General features: G+C 34.0%; 1 protein-coding gene across 1 annotated transcript in view; it reads left to right on the forward strand.

The window, feature by feature from the left end:
- The window catches only part of LOC106478891, a 71,460-nt gene that overhangs the window by 25,719 nt on the left and 20,425 nt on the right, over positions 1–25,316 (forward strand). Inside the window, exons 4-9 of the mRNA XM_022382576.1 lie at positions 16,314–16,556; positions 17,323–17,501; positions 17,784–17,968; positions 22,637–22,822; positions 22,973–23,161; positions 23,574–23,692. Of these exons, the coding sequence (XP_022238284.1) occupies positions 16,314–16,556; positions 17,323–17,501; positions 17,784–17,968; positions 22,637–22,822; positions 22,973–23,161; positions 23,574–23,692 (1,101 nt within the window). The remainder of the gene's footprint in view (positions 1–16,313; positions 16,557–17,322; positions 17,502–17,783; positions 17,969–22,636; positions 22,823–22,972; positions 23,162–23,573; positions 23,693–25,316) is intronic.

Below are 25,316 nucleotides of genomic sequence, written 5' to 3' on the forward strand. Positions count from 1 at the left end.
GTCATTACTTGTATTCCTTACCATCGTGCACATGCATCTATACAAGCTTACGTGTTGCATGAAAAGTTTTCTACAGTTTTCATGTACTCTTTATATTGTTGTTGTTGTTAACCGATATAGTTAGAATTGATTACATTAATTTTTGCGAGACAAATTTAGATTGCGTGTAGGTGATGTAATAGCTCGTGACTCTTAAAGTATTAAATACATCAACGTCTCGCGCCGATTCGTTACCATAGTTTTTATAGAAACAGAATGTTGAAACCTTATCGTATGTGTAACTTTTTTGTTTCAGTTTATTGTGAATAATGTGCATTGTGTTTATTCTTATAAATATTTACATAATGAAATAATGTGTACAAGTTTTTTCAAACTATCAAGTTGAAGCCCAAAATATTATATTTCTAAAGCACCCGTGGTATACTCTTATGTAAAGAAGAACATGTGAACGAAGTTTAATGGAGTGTTTTGACCCAGTGATTCTTTTGAAACTAAAATGAACGTCTCCAAGGCCATAACTAACATCCACAACACTTCTTATACTTGTAAACTTGTCTTTATCTTAAAATGTAATATCAATAAAAAATATCGCGTAAACTACTCACTTAAAACAATTTGAAATTGATATTAGTGTAATTTTTAACTTGTTTCCTATTCATATGTTTAATTGCTATTTTTGTCAATATTAACAGTTTGTGTTCGTGCTTTGTTATGCGAAATTGTTTAAATATAAGTGTTTATTACAAGATTGCGATTTTTCAAAACGCGTGAAAGGAAAGCAGGAGAAAGCACGAGCCGTATTTGACTGTGCCACATCATAGTTTGTTTGCTGTTTGATCGACAATATTCTCTGCATCATACTTGTATCAGAAATTGTATGTTGATAGGTGTGTAAGTATGTATTAAGAGGTAGTTTTTGATTTAGTTATGGCTAGAAAATATTAAGTATTCCTTTACGAAATGTAATTATGGAGAATTTCTCATTGCTCAGTCCTAACTTGATCTACTGATCATTGGTACTCCATTATCATACGTGTTTTTTCTTTTAGGAGTTCGATAAACGAAATTTAGAATTATCCTTTCTAAATGCACATTGGTACTTTTATTTCTACTGCTTCCATCTATCGGTTATAGCTAGATGTTTTTAATTTGTCAGGATGTCGCCTAAAGATCGTATTTGTTTGTGTTTAATTCAGCAGATTCCCGATATTCCGACTTCTCCGGTGAACGAGTAGTAACAAAGGTTAAGTCTCCATCTCAGGGGACGATAATATCTAACGTTTGACCATATAAATCTATCTGTGTTCATTATGTTTGTGTGGTAAGACCTTCAGTGGCTGCTAAAGTTTATTTGTTCGAAAACACTGTGATATGTTTGGCACTATCTGAAATCGTAACAACAATCATGAAGTAAAAGAAATTGTATAAATGTTACTGGTGTATAAAAAGGAAGGAGTTCATGAGTAAATTTACCAAGCTTTATATTTGATTTTTAAACAACTAGTCATTGCGTAGCCGTTCATATGTGTCCGAGCTATATGAAATAGAACATCCATTCCATACTTATTACAGAGGATGAGGGATATGGGCGATCATTTATATCGAGAGCTACCTGGTGTTTAAAAATGATGAAATTAAGTTTTATCACCTTTCATCTGATCATTAAAACAGTTTATTGTTATTTTTATTTATTTATCAACATAAGCAAACAGTTAAGATAGTTGTCCAGTAATGAAAATTATGGTGTTTCTGTACAGATGTTAAAATATGTAGTTTTTCCCTTTATTTTATTGATGCTTGATCCATTAACGACTTGTGTTTTCAAGAACCAAATGACGCCGTGTAGCATTGAATTTGCTCGAGATTTGCTACCTCGTGCAGTAGAGTCAAAGGTAGAGTGGTTGAGTGACGTATGAATAAAGCTTCTTATCACAAAGAAGTGGAGTTCTCACTGTTATGACCCATTGCCACCTTTCCTCAGAAACTGTATTGTTTTTCTGAATCAACGAGAAACTAGTTGGACAACATAATATTTCATGGTTATTTTGCAGGAAATAAGAAAGAAAATAAAAAAGATTGTCTAACAGTAAAGAGTGGGAAGAACGTGTCGTAATGCAGTTTTATGATCTGTAACAATGACTGAGTTACAGTTGGGAGTTACGTATTACTGTTTTAGTGTGTATAAACACATAAAAAGTACGTACATTTAGTTGGCTACTTATCACGCTTAGCGTTCCATTTTTCGTGGCTTGCTTTTAAAATATGCTTATGGTGGTCTTATTTGTTTATTTTATAACTTTCGCACATAGCCGACATTAGTTTTCAACTGGTATACCAGAGGGAAGGCAGCTAATCAACAGCACCTCTGCCAACTCTCCGGCTGTTCTTATCTGACTGAATAGTGGAATTTGACCGTCACACTTATAGAGCACCGACGGCCCCAATGTGTGGAGTGAGTTCTTTTCAACGGGGCGTGAATCGTGAACCCTCTGTACACCAGTAACACAGTTATCTATATTCTCTAAGTCGATATATTTACGAAAATAAACACATTCGAATAAATATAATAAGTTGTTCTTAGAAAGTAATATACTTATATAGGAGAGTTACTTTTCGCCATTTTAATGAACTTATAAGTTCGTCCGCTATTTTTTTCGTTCATTTATTAGGAAATGTTATTTTACTGTGAACATAAACATAAAAGGTTTGATAAAAAAAAACAATCGGAAACTTGTAAAGAGTCCTTCAAGGTTATATTTACATTTCTAGTCTATATATCATATATGTGTGTAAATTAAAAACGTATAGCAAGATATGCAACTACATATGTTTAAACGGAACATCGTTAAGTTCCTATTATAGAGAGACCAGTAAGATATACCCACGTCTCTCGAATGTTTTTGTTCGAGTAAACATGACCCTTGGAGAATGTATTTGTAAGCATAGCAACACGTCTGTCTTTCGCGACAGCTGTTGGTTTCTTCTGTTGTCTGACAGTAACCGTTCTCTCCTCCTCTACCGGAAGTCAGTCTTACTGGGATCTTGCTATGTGCTGGCCACAAACACCGACATGAAATAAGATGTTTCTCCTGCAGGTGATACGAGTGTCTCTCACTGATAAGAGATTAACTGTTAAAACAACGTCAAGTTTAACTGATTGGTTAATTATGAGTACCTGCTAAATATAACATTATATTTTACATAAAGTCGTTCTAATCTGGTGAAGCGTGATAAAAATTTCGGATATATATGAAGGAAAGCCTAACGTATTTACCGATGAAACCATCTCCCGTACAAGTAATTTTTTTGTTGTTGTTTACAGTGTTTTAGAAAATATTTATGTAAATTGGATATGGAAATAAAAGCGTGAAATGAACAAAGTTCTCATACCCACGTGAATCTTTCAGAAAAAAAAATATCCATTTCATAGGCTTGCTAAATAATTATGATTATATAAAAAATTTTTTAATGTAGGGAAATTTCTGAGTTTAGTATAAAAAGAGCTAGAAATTAAAAGTGCGTATTTTATATACGTATTAGTTAAAATGTGATGAGGTCACAAGTTAGTAAACCAACCAATACATTATTTTGGACTTGTGAGTGCGTTACTCTTTTTTTTAAATAGTCATCAGTGATATTATCAACCACACATAGAATGGTAGCTTGGCAGGGCCAGGTGGTTAGGGAGCTCGACTCGCAATCTGCGGGTTCGAATCCCCGCCTCACCAAACATGTTCGCCCTTTCAGCTGTGTGGGTGTTATAATGTGATGATCAATCCCACTATTCGTTGGTAAAAGAGTAGCCCAAGTGTTGGCGGTGGGTGATGATGACTAGCTGCCTTCCCTCTAGTCTTACACTGCTAAATGAGGGACGCCTAGTGTAGATAGCCCTCGCGTAGCTTTGCGCGAAATAATAAACAAACAAACATAGAATGAAGGGGGGGGGGTATGGGTGAATTCCATCGTCGATTTTGACCATGAAAGTGATTTTAAAGTCACAAAGGTGAAGTGTGGTCAAAATGGATATTTTCTGAATTTCACAACGTCTACTTCGCAACATCTTCCAGAAAAAAATTACTTTATTATTACGTAAATTTATCTGCGTGGCATCAAGTTACATATTGAATTTACACGCGAATGTATAGCACAACTGAAGACAAATGTGTGTTTAATAACATTGTTATTGTACAAAATCTTCCCTAGGATACCTTTCTGTGAGCCGTTATTCAGCTCACTGTAACTAGAACGTATGCTGATTATTACAGTCAGGACTGTCTCGGTACCCCTGCCACTATTATGTGAAACTGCCAATGTTGAGTACGTCCAAGTCCATTTCAGAAATGTTTAAATCTTCAGCATTTGTAGATAAACAAGTTGCATGTTTGAAGATACACGAACTATGGAACATGGGGCTATCATCAAGCACTAAGGTTTTAACACGATAATAGGTAGTATATACATTCAAGTGATAATAAATTTAGTTTTTCAGAAAGATATTGTAAAATAGATGTCAGTCTATTGAAATACCCATTTTGACCCCACCTGAACTTGAAAATTACCTTCGAGGCCAGATAAACGATGGCAGCTACTCACATCTGTTATTGGTCAAGCTTGTAAGACTACCTTGAACTAATAATGTAACTTTATTCTGAGACTTTTTCATGCATGGCTGGTCTACCATGATTGTGATTTGTAAGAGTTCGTGTCAAAGTAGGATTACTCGTAATGTTCATGTTCAATCTTGCCTCTATTTCTGGCTGGCAGCGCGCTTATACATACCCATATTCAACGTATAAACATATTTTTTTATGAATACATATGATAGACTGGTTTGACCATTCAGCTCTCTTACTTCATCAGAAATCTGTAAGCTCAACCTAGATTAATTTATTTTACCTCATTATGTATTATTATATAATTAGTCCAGGACACTTCAGTGTTGCACAGAACACCTCTTGATTCTTTAGTAGATAATTATTTAGAAACATCTTGTGATCATACTTGGCAAAAATTGTTTTTGCTCCACATTGTAATTACGTGGCACGTGCAGCATGGTTGTGCTTGCGACCTCTCGTGACACGTGCCAGCTGTGAGGGCATATATTATTTCAATAGACACCACATAGAAGCTGGGTCATCTATGTGGTCTTGGCCTATTGCCAGATAATAGGGTTGAGGCTCGTGCATGGGGATTGGGTAAAGGTTGCATAGCGTCAGTTAAAAGAGTGCTGGCTTGGATCTGTTGTGACATTGTTGTTGTTTTTTAACTCCATAGTCGCAATGCAATAGATTTTTAAGAATACGTGGTTAGTTATTCAACTAACAAATGAACCTCAAGTTCTTTTTATGTTGATAGTTTGTGATGTTGTAGACATACCCTTAATATGAAATTTATCTTAGTACATGCTTACACAATAATTAATGTTTGATCTTATAAAGACATAGATACACGCTATATTTCAAAATTTTCAAAGTCTAAGGGAAATGACTCAAGCTTTAAAATAAAAACGGAGAAAACTCTAATTTATCTAAGTACATGCTTACACAATAATTAATGTTTGATCTTATAAAGACATAGATACACGCTATAAGCTTTGTAGTCCTATATTTCAAAGTTTTCAAAGTCTAAGGGAAGTGACTCAAGCTTTAAAATAAAAACGGAGAAAACGATAATTTATCCAAGAATGGTTAGAAATTAAATCAACATGACTGGAATATCGGTTAAGCTATCATAATCGGTAAGGTAGCGAAACGGCATGCTGCTTTTATATTTGATTTTTGATCAAGCAAATATGACCCAGTCGTTTCTACATGTTTTTCGATTTTCGGAAACTTACCATCTGCTTATGGCAGTGGCTTCATGGTATAGGTAGAGTTGCTTTCATTATACTTCAGATATTTGTAAAATTTTGTATTGTTTGACGAAACTTTCTGACTTGATTTATTTCCGTTTTAATTTATTACAGTAAATTTTTGTTGTCAGATAAAAGCGTTTGTTTTGTAGGTTGTTACTGACACGTTTTATATGAAAAATATTTTGAACTAAGGAAAATTCATGTACTGAAATAATAAACTACACTAAAACGTGTGTATTATTTTGTAACTGTGTGGGTCAGAAATGTTTTTAATGTTTATAGAGCACGTCATCATTAACATTTATTATTTTAGTAACCAAAACTAGCTTATATAACACGTAGTTTTAAACGTTTGTTGATTTTGATAACCACTTTTATATCTGCAGTGTACCTGAAGTTGAAAAGGCGACCACAACTGTTTTTTAAAATGGTTTTAACACGAAACTACACTAAACAATTGATAGTTTTTTTTTAATTGTCGCTATAACAGTGTTGTTTTGATCGAGTTAATTCGTCACAAAACTGAATAAGATCACTAGTTATTTGTAAAGTTGTATTTTAATATTGCTAAAAAACGGACTTGATTGTTTTCTGTAATGAACATTTTCTTCTTTATTGATATGACTTTGTGGCGATACCATTAAGGTAATAACAAAAGCTTGCCAACTTCCGGTCACTTGGATCCGGTACAGTTCTCGGTCTGTTACGTCATTTTGCCACCAGATGGCTGCTGACTGACATTTTGTATTACATTTTACCACATGGTGACTTGCGGAAGGAAGCTCTTTGTAGCTTGTACTGAGGTCAAAGAGAGTGTAGTTAGAAAGGCCTCCACGTTGTGTATATTGTATACACATACATCCTGTACGTGACTGAAGGTGTGGTGTTTGTCTATTTATACATTGTATTTTTTACGTGATACGACTCTGTTGTTTCTTGCTGTTATATTTTTTTGGGCTTTACGTTTTCAGTTTTAATTCAAAAAATTAGAACTACAACATGGGATCACATGGACAGATTATAAGGTTTCTAGTCACTTCTATGCACGTTCACAGCATCATTATACTTTGTATTAAAAATTGCATGTGGTGATTAATGTATCTTCATTAAATGATTTTGTGTGAATTGGCCTTTTTTTGTTGTCAGTAACTTCTCGGTCCATGTCACACGTTTAGTATAGAATCACTTACCTTCAACCTTTCCACTTAAACAGAATACATAAAATATTTCAAAGTTATTTACAAAAACGTTATTCGTAACACTAAAACATAAAAAATATTCTATTTAAATGTAATTGATTAGTTTTAGTGAGCGAAATGACTTTTTACCACCCATTGCAACGCATACCTTTGTGAGATGAGACTGGTACCTCAATTCTGTGATGAGTATTGTGCTGTTTCTGAAAAGGTTTAGAAGACAAGATAACAAGTGTTTTCTTGTTTTTTCCTTAATCTATAGAGCTACAGAGGCCTGCGAATTTAAACTACATAAAAGTTGTTTTGGTTTTAATAACAGATTTTCCATAATTCAGCTACACATATTTCGAAAATAATATTAATTTTTTTTTCTATCACGTAAGGATATTTTACAAATCGGAAAGAAAAAAATAACTCTTACTTAGATCAAATTATTATTTTGTTTACCACAATGAACGTTTGTTATTATTATGTTTGTTCATATTCTTGTTAATAAACTGAAGAAAAGGGAAGAACATTGATATTAAACGAATATGCACCCTCATTCATCCTGATTTTTTTTTTTTTGTGAAATCTACGTATTGTGGTTATTCTTTTATGTATTGCGTTATGATGTTTGTGAAAAATCTGTACGTGATGGAGAAAAATGGATATTTTCGGATTCAACGTAGGAATTACTGTTGAACGTATAAAACTTTCAAGACAATAAAACCATCGCAGGCCTGTGTAATCTCTCAGAATTTCTGTTCTTTATATATAAAATAATAATTGCTCATTTTAACTGTGTTTCTTCTATAATAAAGATTGACCAGTTTTATCGTACATTGAGAACAGATCAACTGTGTACCACAACTGATTTTGTTTTTGTTGTGTGTTTAATATTTTAAGAACTAATTACAGTTGGTCAGAAGGAGATTTTCTATACAACTGTGTTTTAATGGTTTATGCCTTTGCGTGTTTATTGGATATAATTTTAGCACCACAAATTACAAACGTTGAATTATGTTATCAATACAAATACTATACGAAATCTGTAGAACTCGTGAACATGCAAAAGATATTGTTCTGTTGAAAAACATTCCATGTCGACTTGAAAAAGAACAGGGTCAGAAAGGGTTATATTTTTATAAAGTATGTTGTATGTGAGACATTTTACTTTTGATGATAATAAAAAAACAAAAATAATAATACAATAGGTAATTGTAGGATGACCCCTAAAATGTTGAGCTCTCGTTTCCTGCGGGACAAGTGTTGGGGCTTCGCTCTCACACATATACAAACGTTCTTATCCCAGTCCTGAGGGTATATAAAGCACGTATGTGTGTGCTTCATTCATAACGGTAGCCCTGTCCCACGTGCGCGATATGTTGCTTGAACTGTACTGTTTGTGCGTGTGACGGCTTTGTCTAGTGGCTGGCATGCGATCTGCGCTGCAATCTCGGGCGAGTGTGAGTTTTTGGTAGTTGTGAGGAAAGGTATCTGGAGTATACGTTAGAGCCGAGATGGATTGATCATCATTCATATCATACCTTGATTAGGTTTACATAGTTAAAAGGAGGCGACTTATTTTATTGGTTACCTAGTATTTTCTCGTTAAATGCATGGATAATTGTAGAAAGTTTTTACACGAAATAATATCGTTCTTGAAATAACTGCCAACGTAAAGATCAAAACTCGTATACTGCCACGTGACTAAGATCACCCTAACATGCTTGCTCTGTGGAAAGGTAGGTTCAAGTATTTTAAATTTATTTCTACATTAGATCTGAACGACAACCTTTAGGTATCTTTACCTAACACAAAGAACTTGGTGAATTAGATCTATGTGTGTTTGAGATTGACGAAGTAGAATTGAGGAAAAAACAATAACAATTATACGTTTCACAAATATTTTATTTATCAATAAACAGTTCTGTAACTTTGGAGTTTCACCAAGTGCCGGTGGTTTCAAGTACCAACTGTATAACGAAGTAGAACGTGAAAATCATGGCTTACAATTGATTTTTTTTCAGTCACGAAGAAACTGTTGTTAAAAATACCTTTAGATTTCCGTTTTGTCGTGTGTGATTTTCGTACATCTTCGTGCGTGTACAAGTTTCGTAATTTTCAAGAATATGAACGTCTCCTTTTTTACTGAGATTATGAAGTCTGTAATCTATCTCAATGAGTGCTGAATAATTATATTTCAGTTTTATTCACTTCAAAGGTGTTATTAATAGAATATATCTGTCTGGGAAGTTTTTGGGCGACATCTCGAGCTACTAGTGCAGATATTTACCAGCTCTTATCGATCTATTTTTGTTGTTACTGCTTCAGCGTGGTTTTGTGATGTTAAAAGTTAGGTATTCCTTGAATATTCAAGCATAATACAAACTTATAATATTTCGACTGCCCCTCAGTGGCATAGCGGTATGTCTGCGGACTTCAACGCTGAAAATCTGGTTTCGATGCCCGTGGCGGGCAGATCACATACAACTCATTATGTAGCTTTGTACTTAACTTCAAACAAAATTTTATCTCGACTATTTATCACCTTTTTATAGTCATTTATTGAAGATATAAGGACCTTAGGTTGGAAATTTGAACGTAGTTGTCAAGTTCAAATGTGTCAAAATCTGGGTCCATCAAGTAAAATTAGTGTATTTTCAGCCACACAAATTTCAGTTGAGTGTTTTAAATAAATACAAAACTCACATTTCTCGTTTTATGTGGATGAAAATTTAAATATCCGTTCGATTACATCAATTATGGGCTAATAAGTATAGTGAAATTGGAGAGAAGAGATTTTCGGGGTGTTTATTCGATGTACGACATTAATCACTAAAGTCTGACCCACGTGGGACTAGAAATAGTGTTACACAACTCAGGTTACGTAAGAACGATGTTTTAAGTCTCGTGCTGTCTTTGCATCTCTTCTATCGTTGATCGTGCTCAATTCTGAAAATAACAATTATTTAAGCACCTGAAATACACATCATGCATACATGTATATACTTCACAGTGTTCAGTGCAAGTGCGATTGTCTCAGTATTATGATGCGACTTGGAAGTATTTTTTTTCTTATTTTAGTATCGAATAAGATCATTTCCCAGTAATGTTTCTTAGATATAGTGAGTAAGCGGTAAATTTAAAGACTTGTGACTCTTATATCAGGGATTCGATTTTCCGTGGAGAAACAGAAGCACATAGCTCATTGCGTAGCTTTGTGCTCAAACAAATCTTTTTTGCAATATAATTTTTCCTTTGCTTGAACAACGTTTTATTTATATTTTGTACTTGCATGTATTTGTTCATTTGCACTTAATGTTGAATGTTTTTAATTATTTGATCGTTTGTTTTTGTTTTTTCTTCAAATCCTTGGTTTTAATAAACAATAGTAGAACTTGATTTGGCGAGACTTTTGGGAGTGAAGTGTATCCATATAATACGTATAGAAATGCACTCCTCCCATATTTTTAAAAACAGTGAAGTGTGTGTATATATATTTACAAAAGGAGAAGATGATATCAGGATGATCGCTATTCCCTTAACTACTGGATTGCATTTAAAATGACACGAGCTATTTTTCCCACAACTACACGTGTTTACGTGAAGAATATTAAGTTTTTATTTCAAAGTTTAATAACAGGAATCTATATTGTAAAACTGCATGTTTGTCTGTGACGAAAATTTTCCAACTTTTGATCATCACGAAACTACAGGAGTTCTTAGATATGACCCCAGAGGGATTCAAAAATATCTTAATTTATTAATTTTCCCCTTGTCACTACCTTAGTGTCGGTGAATGGTATGTATACCGTCCCGTAATTCACGTGGAGCCAATGGAATAAATGCCTCCTTTGGCATGTGTGCCTTTGCTTAGGTCTTACTTTTAGTTGGTCTTTCAACTGCAAAGTGTGTTTTATACTTCGTGGTTAACAGTATTTAAGACATATTTTGGTATACTGTTAAACATTAATGACACTCATTTTGTACCTCTTCTGACATAAAATGAGTCATATGGCCCAGGGGTGAGGGTGAATGTTTGGATGGGATCTTGTTCATTAAGTTTACGTTTAATGAGAGCTTTTATCTGTGTGTATATTGTACTTTAGTGGTTAGATAAATGATGTGCTATACTAAGACTATTAATCAGAAAAAGCCTGTCCACAAAACAAACCTCCCCTGTTTAAAATATAGTAATCTTTCTATATACTTAATTCGTTTTAAATCTACTTTTGCAAAAAATTATTTTCCAATAAACACCTTTAGAAATAGAATATTTATTTTAAAAAGTAAAGGTTTTTAATTTTATTTCCTCACCTCCAGTGATACTCTTTCTAGATAATCGAAAATGTAGCTTAATTTTATTGCTGCTCTTGTTTCACGTTATTAAAATGTTCTTTTTGTTTTGTATATTATTTTGTGCTTAAGTATCATTATTTTCTTATCTCTGACGATGAGCTGAATAAATCGTGGCCGTATTTATATACATGTATCTATTTGTATGTAATAAAAGTTTTACAAGTTGGAAACAATGAATGCAGGGAATTTCAGAAATTCATCATAGTGGTCGTCATCTCAGATGATATCGATGTTTCTCCCTTCATTGTCGTGCAATTCCGGGCGAGTGTGGTTAGCGTGAATCCGAGGGTTGATTATCTGTGTTTCGTCGCAGAAATGAAGCCCCACACTTCAAAGCTGTGGGTACACTACAAGACTAACGGTGTTATCCCACTTTTCGCTCAGACAAGAGTAGCCCAAAGGTTGGTTGTGGGTGTTTATGACTAGCCATCTTGTGGTCTGTCGGTTCAAAAGTACAAACGGCTATGCATGAATATCCTTTGTGTAAATTTGTGCAGAAATAGTGAAAACAAACAAATTTGTTATTCTATATTTTGTACATTATCAACAGCATGCATAACTTTATATTTTAACTCGTTTTCACGCTAAGTATAATACAGGAAGTAATTATGAATGAAATACAAATATTACAGTCACATGCTGGTAACTTACACTGCTATACCAGTATAGTGCCTGTAGAATTACAGACAGACGTACTGTTCCAAGCTCTGGTGTGGTGATTTCATTCATGACTCCTAGATGGAAATACTACCTGGCTACTGTAGGTTACTCCAAGCGACAGGTTAAGGCAATATTTCATGTTTAAGTTGTATAAGTACTGAAGAGGGTGGGTGAAATTATTACTGTTTATAATATAAGCAGTGATTAATTGCTATAATAGTCTTCTATGAAGAATAGTGAGATCAATTAAGACTATATATATACACAAAAAAAAAAAGCCTGGGTAAAACAGTACCCAACCAAGGATAGAATTGGGATCTTTTCAATATTGAATAATATATATCCATCATTTTAGTTGAAAAATTACCCAATTCATTGGGTATTAGGATTTTTACAATAGCAAAATTTTTTCTCAGCTTCTTTGTAGAATTCCACAATGCTTGACTTTCGTATTTTCTCAATAACCAATTATATTTGTTTGATAGCAGCTCGTCTATGTGTAAGTATAAAAATGTCTCCCCTTTGTACCTCATCGAAAATCAGATTTTGATATCGAGGTAGGCAGAGCACAGGTAGCTAGTTCAATGTGTAGTTTTATGCTTAACAAAAACACACACACACACACCCTTTTTTTTGAAAGTCTAAGAATTACAAAGACATTAAACTTTTTATTTCAGTTTTCTTTCTGCATCAGCAAAGAGAAAAGAAATAATAATTTAGAACAAATGTAGAATCATTTCTTATAATTCAGATTTTCACTCGCATTTGATCTGAAAGAGTATTGTCAGATTTAGTTTACAACTCTATATATTTCTCCAAACAGTGTATGTAATTTCTCAGACTGGTTGTTTGATACTGTTGGACTTTGGCTTAATAATAAAGAGAAATGAAAGCATTAACCTTGAATACTGTTTAATTGCTACACAAATTTCCAGTGTTTTTTACATACAGTGTTTACTAAATCTAAAAAAAGTAAACAAATAAACAGCATTTAAAAATAATTTCTTATCAATTGGTACTATTTACTGAAAAAAGCATGTGCAAATTTAAGAGAAGCTCTTTTTTTCACTGGCATTTCCTAGATGAATGACTGAATAAATACACAGAATATTTGATACACATAACAATCTAATTGTAAGTTTTTGCACTGGTAGAAAGACAAACAATTATTTTTCTCACATAAAAGCAGATTACCTCTGTTCTAAAGTTTTTTATGTTAACTCCCCCACTCCCACATAAGTGAAAGTAATTGAGTTTGACTCTTGTCTTCAAGTTCTTTAGCAAGAAAAAGTATCTTAAATTTGTTCCTGTCCGTAAAATATCAAACAAAGACACAAATTAAAAAAACAACATGCAACAAAAGTAAATGCTATACAATTAACATCTTGATGTTAATTTATAATGGAGAATCAATGCACCATTAATGCCTACCAGTTATAACATTTAGTAATTCCTTTAAGTCTTACCTTGAAATATATCAACGTATGAAGCTACAAAGTCGATAATTGTGGACCAGTTGGGAAAAAAATGCTTGGAAAATCATTGACACAATTTCTACCAATCATGTTGAGCAAAATAATAGCACAATTATCTATCATTTTTTAGTGTGCAAATCTTGCAAGCTTCTCATAGACCCTTCACAAGAACACCCTTAATTAACAAAATCAAGTGCACAGAAGTCCATAGGTGTGTAATGTGGTGACTTTTCACAAGTATTTGGGGAAAGCAGCTGACATGAACACCAGTTTCATTCTTTATGGTAGAAACGGTGCTCTGATTGGATGTTTTAAACTGACCAGCTGACATAGTAATTTAGTGTGTAATGAAAAGTGGGCATGGAAGTAATGAGACACAAACAAATTAATTTTTAAATATCTAGTTTTATTTTTAATATCTTACCTCAAGTGTGCATTATGAAAAGATTGAATCATGCACTCAGCAATTAGCCATTTGATGATGGGTTATGAACAACATTTGTATCAATATTAATTTAGCCCATGGGTGAGTGTTTAACTAACCCGGGGGTTAATTCAAAATCATAAACTCATTAGGTCTCTCCCTGGATTTGGTTTGTTATCCTGTTCAATTTTGGTGATGATCTGGCAAAAATCTGTAGAAAGAAATTGCATAGCTTATAATAAGATGCAGTCATACCTTCTTGTTGTCCTGGTCTTACAGGTGGAATTCCATGCTGTTTAATTGGTGTCAGCATGTTCGTCTGGTAGTAACTGAAGTTTACCTTTGCTTTACTGTCCACTTTCAAAATTGTAGATTTTTTCTATTAGATAAGAAGCTTGTGGCAACCATAAATCGTGAAGAAAAACTACCTTACATTCACATTATTGCCATGTGATCTGTAACTAGTCACCTGTTTCTTGTCACTTTTTCTTGTATCTACTCTGATATGCTATTGTATTAGCTCGTGTAAATTGTTATAAAGTATGGTTTTCTTTTTAAAATCGTTCACTTTTTGAACCATAAAATTAAAAACGTAAAAAAAAGTGCTTATAATTATCTTTATTAGCTGTTTCCTATATTAGCCAATTTGATATAACTTGCATTTTTATGGAATATGTGTTATGCACACTTAAACAAGGTTGAACATGTTTACGTAAATATTAAGTTTAGATATTAATATTATAAACACATGTAATTGTGTGGTTGGGCTAAGATTAGGTTGTATAACACACACACAGCTATAACTATAGATGGCTAATTTACTAATGATTTTCACTTCCCTTTACTTACAATATGTAACTGCACACTTTTGCTGTGTAATTATAAGACATGAATTTCTCGATGCAGAAATGTGCCACCAACCTTATGCTTTTGAAATGATACTGCAGCTGGTCTTGATGTCCTTAAGACACATGCTTACAGAGCTAGTTGTCTAATAAGTTAGATCTGAGAAAATCCTCTGGTAAAATGGCAGGTGATAACATATATTTTTACTGTACATGGAAATTGTTATGAAATGGTTCCCCACTTTTTTGTTGCTGTTGTTTTTTATTATAGTTTTAAATGTTTTTGTTTACAAAGTCAAGGAATTTGACCAAATATTCAACATACATTTCTGTTATGTAATTTATGTTATGTTTAGAAAAAAAGATTTACTTTTTTAAACGATAAAAAGCATACCCACAGTGTTCCTCTCGACACTGCCTCTTTATATAACAGGTTAGTAGGGAATCTGTCTTATCACCATCTATTGATTATGTGATGAACTCTGTGAGTAATTTAGTTGTTTGAAGCTGTTTATGAAAATATATTTTATACAAAAAATTGTTTTTAGACTTCCTTCTCAAGAGACATTATCCATTGCTTGCTTGTTTTTTGTTCTCCTCTATATTGATATATATACTCGTTTTGGAAAGTATTCTCTACCAGCCTGTAACAGAAGAAATCTCTAAAAGGTATACCAGTTCAGTTGACTTAATTGTTAGAATATTTTATTTATCTATTTGGGGGAGGGAGGGAGGAATTTTGAAAAAAATGTCTCAGATTCACCATAAATTATGATAATATTGAATTACAGTAGTTTGTTTTGAAAATGTTCTCAGTGGCTGCAAATACTCGATGTAACATGGCCTGTGTGTAACAATCAGAGATACTCAATTTAGTAGAAGTCATGCTTTAGTGTCCATGTTATATTTATTTTTTTCAAAGGAGCAAACTGCATAATACAATATCCAGTTGTGTTCGTATTAGCAGGTTTATACTACAGCATATAATATTACTTACATATAGATTATCAGATACAAAACAGTATCCCCTGGTATCAAGATTGACAGGTATTAAGTGTACAGCATTGACTGGTATTCAGATATTAAATGCACAACAGTCATTGGTATTCAGATTAGCAGATATTAAGTGTACAACAGTCATTGGTATTTAGATTAGCAGATATTAAGTGTACAACAGTCATTGGTATTCAGATTAGCAGATATTAAGTGTACAACAGTCACTGGTATTTAGATTAGCAGATATTAAGTGTACAACAGTCATTGGTATTTAGATTGCACTGTGGTATTCACATTATCAGATAATATGCAGAACTACTCAAATCAACATTTCATAACTTTTGTATATAATTTAACAGCTATTAATTTTGTACAACGCAGTGTGATTTTCTACACTTGTTCATTTGCATCCAAATTAATCCTTAAAGTTCAAGTCCTCTTGTATCAATGTTCTTAGTGCCAACATAAATCTGTATTTTTAATAATTTTCAAAAAGTAATCACAAAATTACATTTACAGGACTCCCTCATGGGTCTAGATCTCTTTCTGGAACAGTGCAGCCTTCCTCTAGTGGGCCACAAAGAGCTGGGAATCAGAACCTTCAGACATCATCACCAGTGGACTATGCCTCATCTCATGCTAGTAGTGTTATTGTGTCATATGGTACAACTAGCAACAACCCAGCTCTTAAGGCAACCCGTACATCAAGTTTTGCTGCAGCACTGCGGAAACTTGCAAAACAAGCTGTAGATCCTGTCATAGGTATGTAACCCTGAACCTTCTTGATTAAAATATATACTGTTAAGTTAATTAGTTACAATGTATTTTCATCAATTATCTATTAATGTAGCATCTGACTAAAACAAAATCCAATCACAATGAGAAATTTTATTGTTTCAGAGAAACTTAAAATTACAATGTAACAAAATAAATTTAATTAGAGAAAATACACAATACTTGTTTTAGGATGTGATAAAATATGTAAGGTTTGTTCACAAGCTTCATCTGAATAATACAAAAATACTTTTACTATTGGAAATTTTGCCTTAAATATTATGTTTTGAAGGGATTTGGGGAAAGTTGCATGTTTGAAGGAACCCATAAGTGTTCCAAAACCTTTCTTATTATGCCTTGTTGTCAACCATCTCAACAGGATCTGAAAGAGTAATTACAAATATTTCTTTATTTGGGTGTAGTTTTTGTGAGTTCTTATTTTTCATTAGTATTTTCATTTATCTAAATATGTTTTGTTTCATGTGTTTCGTTTTTAAGTTGTCAGATTGTGGTTAAATTAATATTTTTGATTTATGCATTTTAATCAAATGTTATATATTTTTAGAAAATATGTTGAAAAACATCAAATTTATATCAAGTGTTTGTCTTTGTTTTACAGTCTATTAAAATGTTATATTAAAAGAGGGATTAGAGTATGGATTTTTTTTTGTTGTTGTTGTCTATAAATACGTATCTGTATTAACATGAATGGTTTGAATGGAATAAAATATAAACTGCTGCTTCACCCCCCTAGAAACTGCTGCTTCACCTGTCAGCCCTGTATCCACACCATTACCAGCCCACCGATCAACTACTCCTAAACAGCACATTTTGACCAGTAGTCAGTCGTCCATGCCTTTGGTTCATTCATTAGCAGTTAGTGTCTCTCCAACATTAAGCTATGCCACTCACACTACTGAGAGTAAAAACAAGGTAAAGTTTCTTGTTACTTGAGATTTAACATTGTTAGATTTGGCTTCACTGGTTCAGTTGCAACTAGAGACTTGAATTTTCTCCTTTTGAACATAATCTCATACTCTAATTTTAATTTTTGGTTGTAAGTAAACTTAGGGGAGAGTATGTGTAAGGTGGACTTTCCAAAGTTTTGCAGAGTCTGTGATGTACACTTACAATAATGCAAGTTAAAATCATTTAACAATGTATGTGAGCAAGTATTGTTTGAGTGCGGTGATATTGTATACTACTAATTGTTAGGATGCTGAGTTATCAAGGCATTCACAAGGTGGCAGCACAAGTAGTTTAATGGAGCCATTAAGCCTCAAGATCGATAGATCTACATCCAGAACAACAAACAGTGGTTATTATGGTGGTGTCAAGAGAGAAGAACTGTATTATGGGAACAGCGATATCATTAGACATCCCCCATCTTCTCTTCAAAGGTAAGTTGTTTAGTTGTATGATGCATAATAACTTGCAAGTAATAAAAATACATTTTGTAAATGTAAAAATGATGTAAGGATGTCAGTGGCAAAAATAATGCAAACAAAAATATAAGAATGATACAGCTATATGTAGATCATCTCTACATGACTTCAATATTAGAATTTAATGTTACACTGTAAAATACACCAGTACGAAATGGTTACGAGGTCAGTTGAATTGACTGACCTCATAGTGAGTAATAATCAAGACATGTTTTAACTCAATATGGTTTTCCTTGTATGCAAGTACTTGGCTCTTAGTTACACTACATTGATGTCTACTCTGCATGACCATGATGTTATGATAAACAAAATGCATACCAACAGTCAGGAATATATAACTTCCAACTGCAGTAATTATAGTCAAGTATGCATTTTACAGTGTAACATTAAATTTTAATATTGAAAGTCATGTAGGGATGATCTATGTATAGCTGTATTGTCCCCATATATTCTTGTTTGCATTATTTTTGTCACTGCCATCTCTACATCATTTTACATTTACAAAATATTTTTTATTACTTGTTTTGTGACATTTTTACCCCAGACTGATAGTTAATGTATTCTATGAATGGGTGTAATAAAATCTATTAGTATGTGTATTGATTTGTTTTTTACTCCTTCATTTCCTACATAATATAGGGGTTGGCTCCCTAAAGACTGCTTGCATAGTGTGCAAAGCATTGAGTATTCTACATGTTACAGTAATCTAATGTTCATCTATTATTGGCTGGTAATTCCTGTTTCACCCAGTAAGTAAGCTTTTTAAAGGAACTCCATATTTCTGATACAGAATATTACCTCCACTCGTACAAATAGCTATTCTCGTTCGGTGATGCCCTCTATATACAAAAAACATTTTCGCATGCCACAAGCTTTCTATCTCCCCTCCATTGGAATCGACTGATTCCAATACATCTCTCATGCAAATCATCATGTGTCAACCCTCAGCCAATAAGAGGGCGACATACTCTTATGGCGCATGTGACTCCCTTTATTCCATTCTACTGAATTATCCCTTCTCATTTGACAGTTCGTGTGTTCAGATATTTTTTTCTTTTGGTGCTCTTCATGTGAATCACGGCTATAATGAAGTTTAATGATCAGAAAAAGTGGTATCTTCCTTCTTATTTTTATTTTTTTACATTGAAAAAATATTAAGAAGACTGACCTATATAACAATCAATCTCATGATTGATAATAGCAGAGAAATGTAACAAAGGGTTTTCCCCACCTGTGGTGTGTGAAAATAGTGCTAGAGGTATAAGTGTTTAATGTCAAATATGCGAGTGTGAGAAAAATAAAGACTGGAAAATTATGTTAAATTAAAAGAAGACTGACCTATATAACAATCAATCTCATGATTGATAATAGCAGAGAAATGTAACAAAGGGTTTTCCCCACCTGTGGTGTGTGAAAATAGTGCTAGAGGTATAAGTGTTTAATGTCAAATATGCGAGTGTGAGAAAAATAAAGACTGGAAAATTATGTTAAATTAACTCCTGAACAAGCTGAACCTGTTTGGGCTGATGAAGATTTGATAGCCTTTTTACATCATTGAATTTCTTCCTCTCCTGCACAATCAACTAGGTCTAATATGGCGTTTTTTGACATAACTTCTCAGGTTATGTTGTATCCAATTCCCATTTTTCAGTGATTCCTTATTACCTCCAAGTTAGCTTGTTTGTTGTCTTCAATTCTCGCTTTACACACATGATTTCATTGTAGTTGGGATTTTCTGGGTTGCAATGAAACCTCACCTAGTTTTCCACATTTCATGGACACATTTCTTCAGGATGGGGGGTGTGAGTTGATCAACTGGAAGATTTGAGGTTTTTGGTCTGTGGCTGAGAGGTCTTATCCTATCAATGTCCTGGAACTTCTCGCTGTAGGTCATGTTTTGGTTTATTTTCTCCATCTGGCCAGAAATTGTCTGGTAATGATCCTTTCCGGCTTTTTTTGTATCTCAGTCACCAGAGCAGCACCCATTCTCCATCCCTCTGCATTCATATGCTGGATCTTCTTTTTGGGACCACATGCTCGATATTCCTATCAATGCATGTCATGTTCCTGCTGCTTTTGATCTTGTCTTTTGTCGTGGATCAGATTCCTGTTCAGACAACATTTAGCTGATGGAGTGGTCTCTCGATCCTTTTGTTTTCAGTGGTTTTATCTTCAGTGGGGTACTCCTCACATTGGACTTACACATTTGTTTATCCTCCCGTTCTCCTCCTTCTCCTGTTGATTTTGTTCATCCATGACACTCCATGTTCAGTCCTTCTAATAGCTCTTTCCTGACCACCTCAACTGTGGATTCTCCAATTTCGTCCTCCATTACCTTTTCCTCTTCTCTTTCTCTTTTTTCTCTTCTTTACCACCCAGATCTTCCTATCTTCTGTTTTCATACCTGGTTTTCCTCTGGTCATTGGAGAGGTGATCCGGGTTCTTCCGATGGTTAGCCTCATTTCTGGCTTGTTTTATTTGCCCTTCCTTCTTGGAAGTTTCTCAACATAAATAGAATTTTTCTGTTGTTGGTTTCTGGGTTCAAGATTTTCTCCTGATTGATCCACTGTTCTTAATCATGTGGATTTTCTCTCCTGACTTTTGGAACGAGGGTCTTTAGTCTCCTGTCTTGGACTTTTTGGCAGTCCTGTCCAACACCTATCATTTTTTCCTGAGCCTGGAGCTGTTTACCTCTCATGCACTTTACCTGTGGATGTGTTCCTTCCAGATCTGTTATTCACCATGGCAGACTGCCCTTCTGCCATACTAATATGGTCCTGCACTGCCTCACTTTGCCTATGTTTGCACCACTCTCCCAGTGCTCCTTGTTTCACCTTCCCATATGGACATTAGTGTCTATGCTGTCAATGTTTCATGTACTCTCTATCCTACTACATATCTTCTCATTTGTCGAGATTGTTTTTCCTCCCTAATTCTTCGGCGGGTCACGAGGATAACTCCTCTGTTTAGCCAATTTCCCTTCCATTTCACATCTTTATCCTTGTCCTGATCCAGATAGACTGCTACATCCTGTACATCCTCTTCTCTGTTATATCCCCTACACGTCTTCTTTCTATGGTGTTCGTTCATACCTCTTTCTCCTTTGGCAACTTTCCTCTGTTCATGTTTTTCCTCCTTCACCAATTGGGTCCGGCTCTTCATTTGATTGGCTTCTTCCTCTTTATCATCTTCCTTTCATACATGTCCTGAGTGTCTTCTCACTCACTTCAACACCTTACCTTTTTATTGGCGTTTCATCTTTGTCATCTTTTGGAGGTACTTCTTCAGTTGAGCATGTGGATGACTCATGATATGTTCATCTCTCACTATTTGCATTGGATTGCAGAGGTAATTACAGATTGTTATGGTTCTTTCCCTCTCTGCTGTTTCTTATTCCAAGGATGTTAATGTGCTTGGGGTGGTTCCAGTCAATTTCACTCTTGAGGTAGATGATTTACATTATATAGACATCTTTTTGATACTGGATGTTGGGTTCCCGGATTGATCTATCAATTTATCATATTCAAATGTGCCCCATTCATGAGTCTGGGGAGGGGGGACTAGATTCCCTCCAGTCTCGTGAACTTGAGGTGAAGATGCTATGATCTTCTTTCATACCCCCACCATATGGCTGGGTTTTGGATTTTAGTTGAATTGCCATCAGTATGATCCTCTTTCCTACCCACCATATGGATATCGGTTGCTGGTGGCCTGGTTTTTGGGTTGTAGTTGACTTGCTGGTGGCATGATCCTCTTTCCTAACCCCACATGGATGTCAGTACCTGGCAGCTGAGTTTTGGATTGTAGTTGATTTACCGATGGTATGATCCTCATTCTATCCCTGTCTAGATGTCGGTTCTCAGAGGCATGGGTTTTGTATGTAGTTGACTTGCCATCAGTATGGTTCGTCACACCCAAGGGGGCACATCTTTTTCATTTTACCCACTTTTATAATTTCTGGGATTGGGTTTCATAGATATTGCATGGTTTGGATCACTTTCCAGCCGTGGTTCTCTCCCAGTTGGATTTGCCCCACTGTTTTTTGCCCATATGTATATGATATCTTTCTACCACGGGTGAAGAGTTTATCGGGTTCAAAAGTGGTGCAGTTCCCCAGATCAAATCTTAGAATCTGACTGTTTCATCTTAGGGTATGTCTTTCAGATGCTTTCAAAGGTAGAATGGAATAGAGGGAGTCATATGCTCATTGAGAGTATGACATACTCTTGTTGATGGAGGGTTGATGCATGATCATTTGCATAAGAGATGTATTGGAATCAGTCAGTTCCAATGGAAGGGAGATAGAAGGCTTGTGGCATTCATAAGGGATGATGACATACTAAGAGAAAATGTCACATGGGTCACACTAGTGGAAATTCAGGATTTTTTTTAAATATTGCCTTGTAGAATTAAGAACTTAAAACTTGTACACTATTAAAATATGGATTATTAGCTAAGATTTTATGCTATTCTAATTGGTTTAATAGAATTTTGAATGTTAGACACCAAAACCTTGTGTCATGTGCAGTAAAGGATACCCGGGGCAGTAGGGTTAATATTACATTTTCTGCAGTTAAGATGAATTGCAACTTTCACTGTTAAGCTGTATCTGTTTTCTATTAGAACTGAAACTGGCAGAGAGTCTGAAGAGAGTCATGTATCTTCCAGTGGCTTTCAGATTTATAGAAATGTTGAAGGGGTGCGAAGCTCTATTCCAGCTCACATTCCATCTTATGAACATCCAGTGTCATATCCTTATCAAGCAACTTTTCTACCACCACCTCCTCCATTTTCACATCATACATACAGGTACATGTTTGTTATTGTTTGGATAGGGTTCATTAACAAACATTTTTTAATTTTCATTCATTTTTAGTATTTAACAACAGTAGAGCAAATAGTATAAAAAATAATGGTTAACTTGTCATCGTAATACAAACTGTATTGTGGGAATAACAGACATGAAGATGCCATGTATTTGGACCATTATGGACTACTGAAAACTCCTACATCTCATTTACCTACTTCATCAGGAAGTTTACATCTCCCAGGTTTGCCATGTGTAACTGGAAATCCTTACCCTCCAGAACTCTTAGGGCAGTCTGTAAGAGTCGCATCTCCAAGCAGTTCCATTACTGTCCGTGAAAGGTATGTCTCCTTGATTTATTTACAGGTTCTTCCAATTTTAAAAATACAAACAGCTAAACTGAAATATTAACCATTATAAACTTTATGCAATTATGCTTAATCCTAGACATCAAGATTCACTGTATTCAAACATTAAATTGGATATTCACATTTAGAACTGAAAAAACAAACCAAAGATAACTTCATTTATCTCTTCAAGTTATAATATTAGATTATCAAGTCAGTTTTATGACATATGTAAGTTGTATCATCATTCTGCTTACAGATAAAAGTGTGTGATATATCTGTAAGAATTTAATCTAGCGTAACATTCTTGAGATAAAGTTTAAAAAATACAGAAGTTTTTGAATGCCTATTTTTTGCGTATGTTGACACGGATTTTTACCTAATAAAATATGAATTTCTAAATTAGGGCCAAATTTGAAGAGGAGTGGGGGCAAGAGTGCTCCAGAAATTCTTCCAGAGAAGGCATGAATCACTTTGTTCAAAATCCATTACCTGTTGCATTATCCAGGAATTCTGAATCTCCAGGTAGAATATTTTGTTGTGTGGCCTGATTTAACCTTAATTTAGTAATGCTATAAGTGTGAGGCCCAGCATGGCCAGGTGGTTAGGGAGCTTGACTCACAATCTGTGGGTCGCAGGTTCAAATCCCCACTAAATATGCTTGCCCTTTCACCCATGGGGGCATTATAATGTGACGGTCAATCCCACTATTTGTTGGTAAAAGAGTAGCTCAAAAGTTGGCAGTGAGTGGTGATGACTAGCTGCCTTCTCTCTAGTCTTTTACTGGTAAATTATGGATGGCTAGCATTAGTGTGATATTTTGTGGAAATAATTAATCTTGTATATTGTTATTATTAAAACTATATTTGAAGTGAGATTTTAGTGAAGATTTTGTTAATTTCATTTTTATGATATGAAATCTTACTGTATACACATCAATAGTAACTGTAATGTAAAGTTACATACTGTTTATTTGATTATCTGTGTCAGTAGTTCTCTCACAGTATATATGCTTCTTTTCAGTTAATCTAATTGAAAGACAAATATCGAAATTACTAAGAAGTAAATTGTAAATAAAATTCTTAAAAATATTAATTATATAAGCTATAAGAAGCATACCTAAATTCCATTGAGAACATAATACCAATTCTAAACTTAAATTTACCCATTCAAAGTACATTAAACTTTTTTACTACAAAAAGCTCTTGTAATATACTCAGATTTTGATACTATAATTATTAAAATGTTGAAACATTTTAAAGGACTGTACCTTGGATTACTCACAATAACTTATGTTGATTATGTTTTCATTCTGAAACCTTCCATTTCACTGACATATCTTTCAAGATATAAGTAAGTTTTTTGAATAACAGGTAAACTCTCTTTTAATTTTGAATGTTACTGGTCCATCAGAATTCTTGATAATAGAACATCTACGGGAACAAGTATAAAGGATATGTTGATAATTTTGGAAAAGCAAATGTGAAAACATGCTAAGTGAGTTTGAAGGTTATTTCGTATTCTGTTAATGTACTAAAAAAAAAGCTAGATTCAAACATTCATTTGACTTATGAATACAATGAGAATACCTTTTATCAGAAACATTTTTTTACATTGACATAATTAATAGGAATTAGGAGATACTACACATTTTCAACTTTTATGATAAGTGTTACTTGTTTTGGAATCCCAAAGGTTTGTTGTTCATTTGGATCCAAAAACATCATTTAGTTATCACTAAGCACAGTAGTGCTTAGTATGTAGGGAAGGGTTAGGAAGAAAATGGCAGATGCATATTATGTATCGCTCATAATGGTCTTGAATCTTTCTTAGAACAATCTAAGAGACTTTTATAAACACCTGACTTTGGTTTTTGAGGTTTTAAAAAGCTATTAAGACCTTCAGTTTAGCCTTAAAATATTGATAAAGTAGAGAACCAGCGAGTAGTGTAATAGCCAAATCTTCTGCTGATTATTCTGATTCTGGTGTCAGAAGGGCTACAAAAATCCCTACATAAGTAGCCACTGAGTCAATGTTACAAGTGTATGGGAATTAGCCATTGTAAGACCTTTATAGAATTATTCAATTGAAATGTTTTTATTCAAACCTGAATTCGTGCAATTGACAGGAATTCAACATTTAGTTGTAG

Source organism: Limulus polyphemus, unplaced genomic scaffold (genome assembly GCF_000517525.1).
Source record: "Limulus polyphemus unplaced genomic scaffold, Limulus_polyphemus-2.1.2 Scaffold259, whole genome shotgun sequence".
NCBI classification, from domain to species: domain Eukaryota; kingdom Metazoa; phylum Arthropoda; class Merostomata; order Xiphosura; family Limulidae; genus Limulus; species Limulus polyphemus.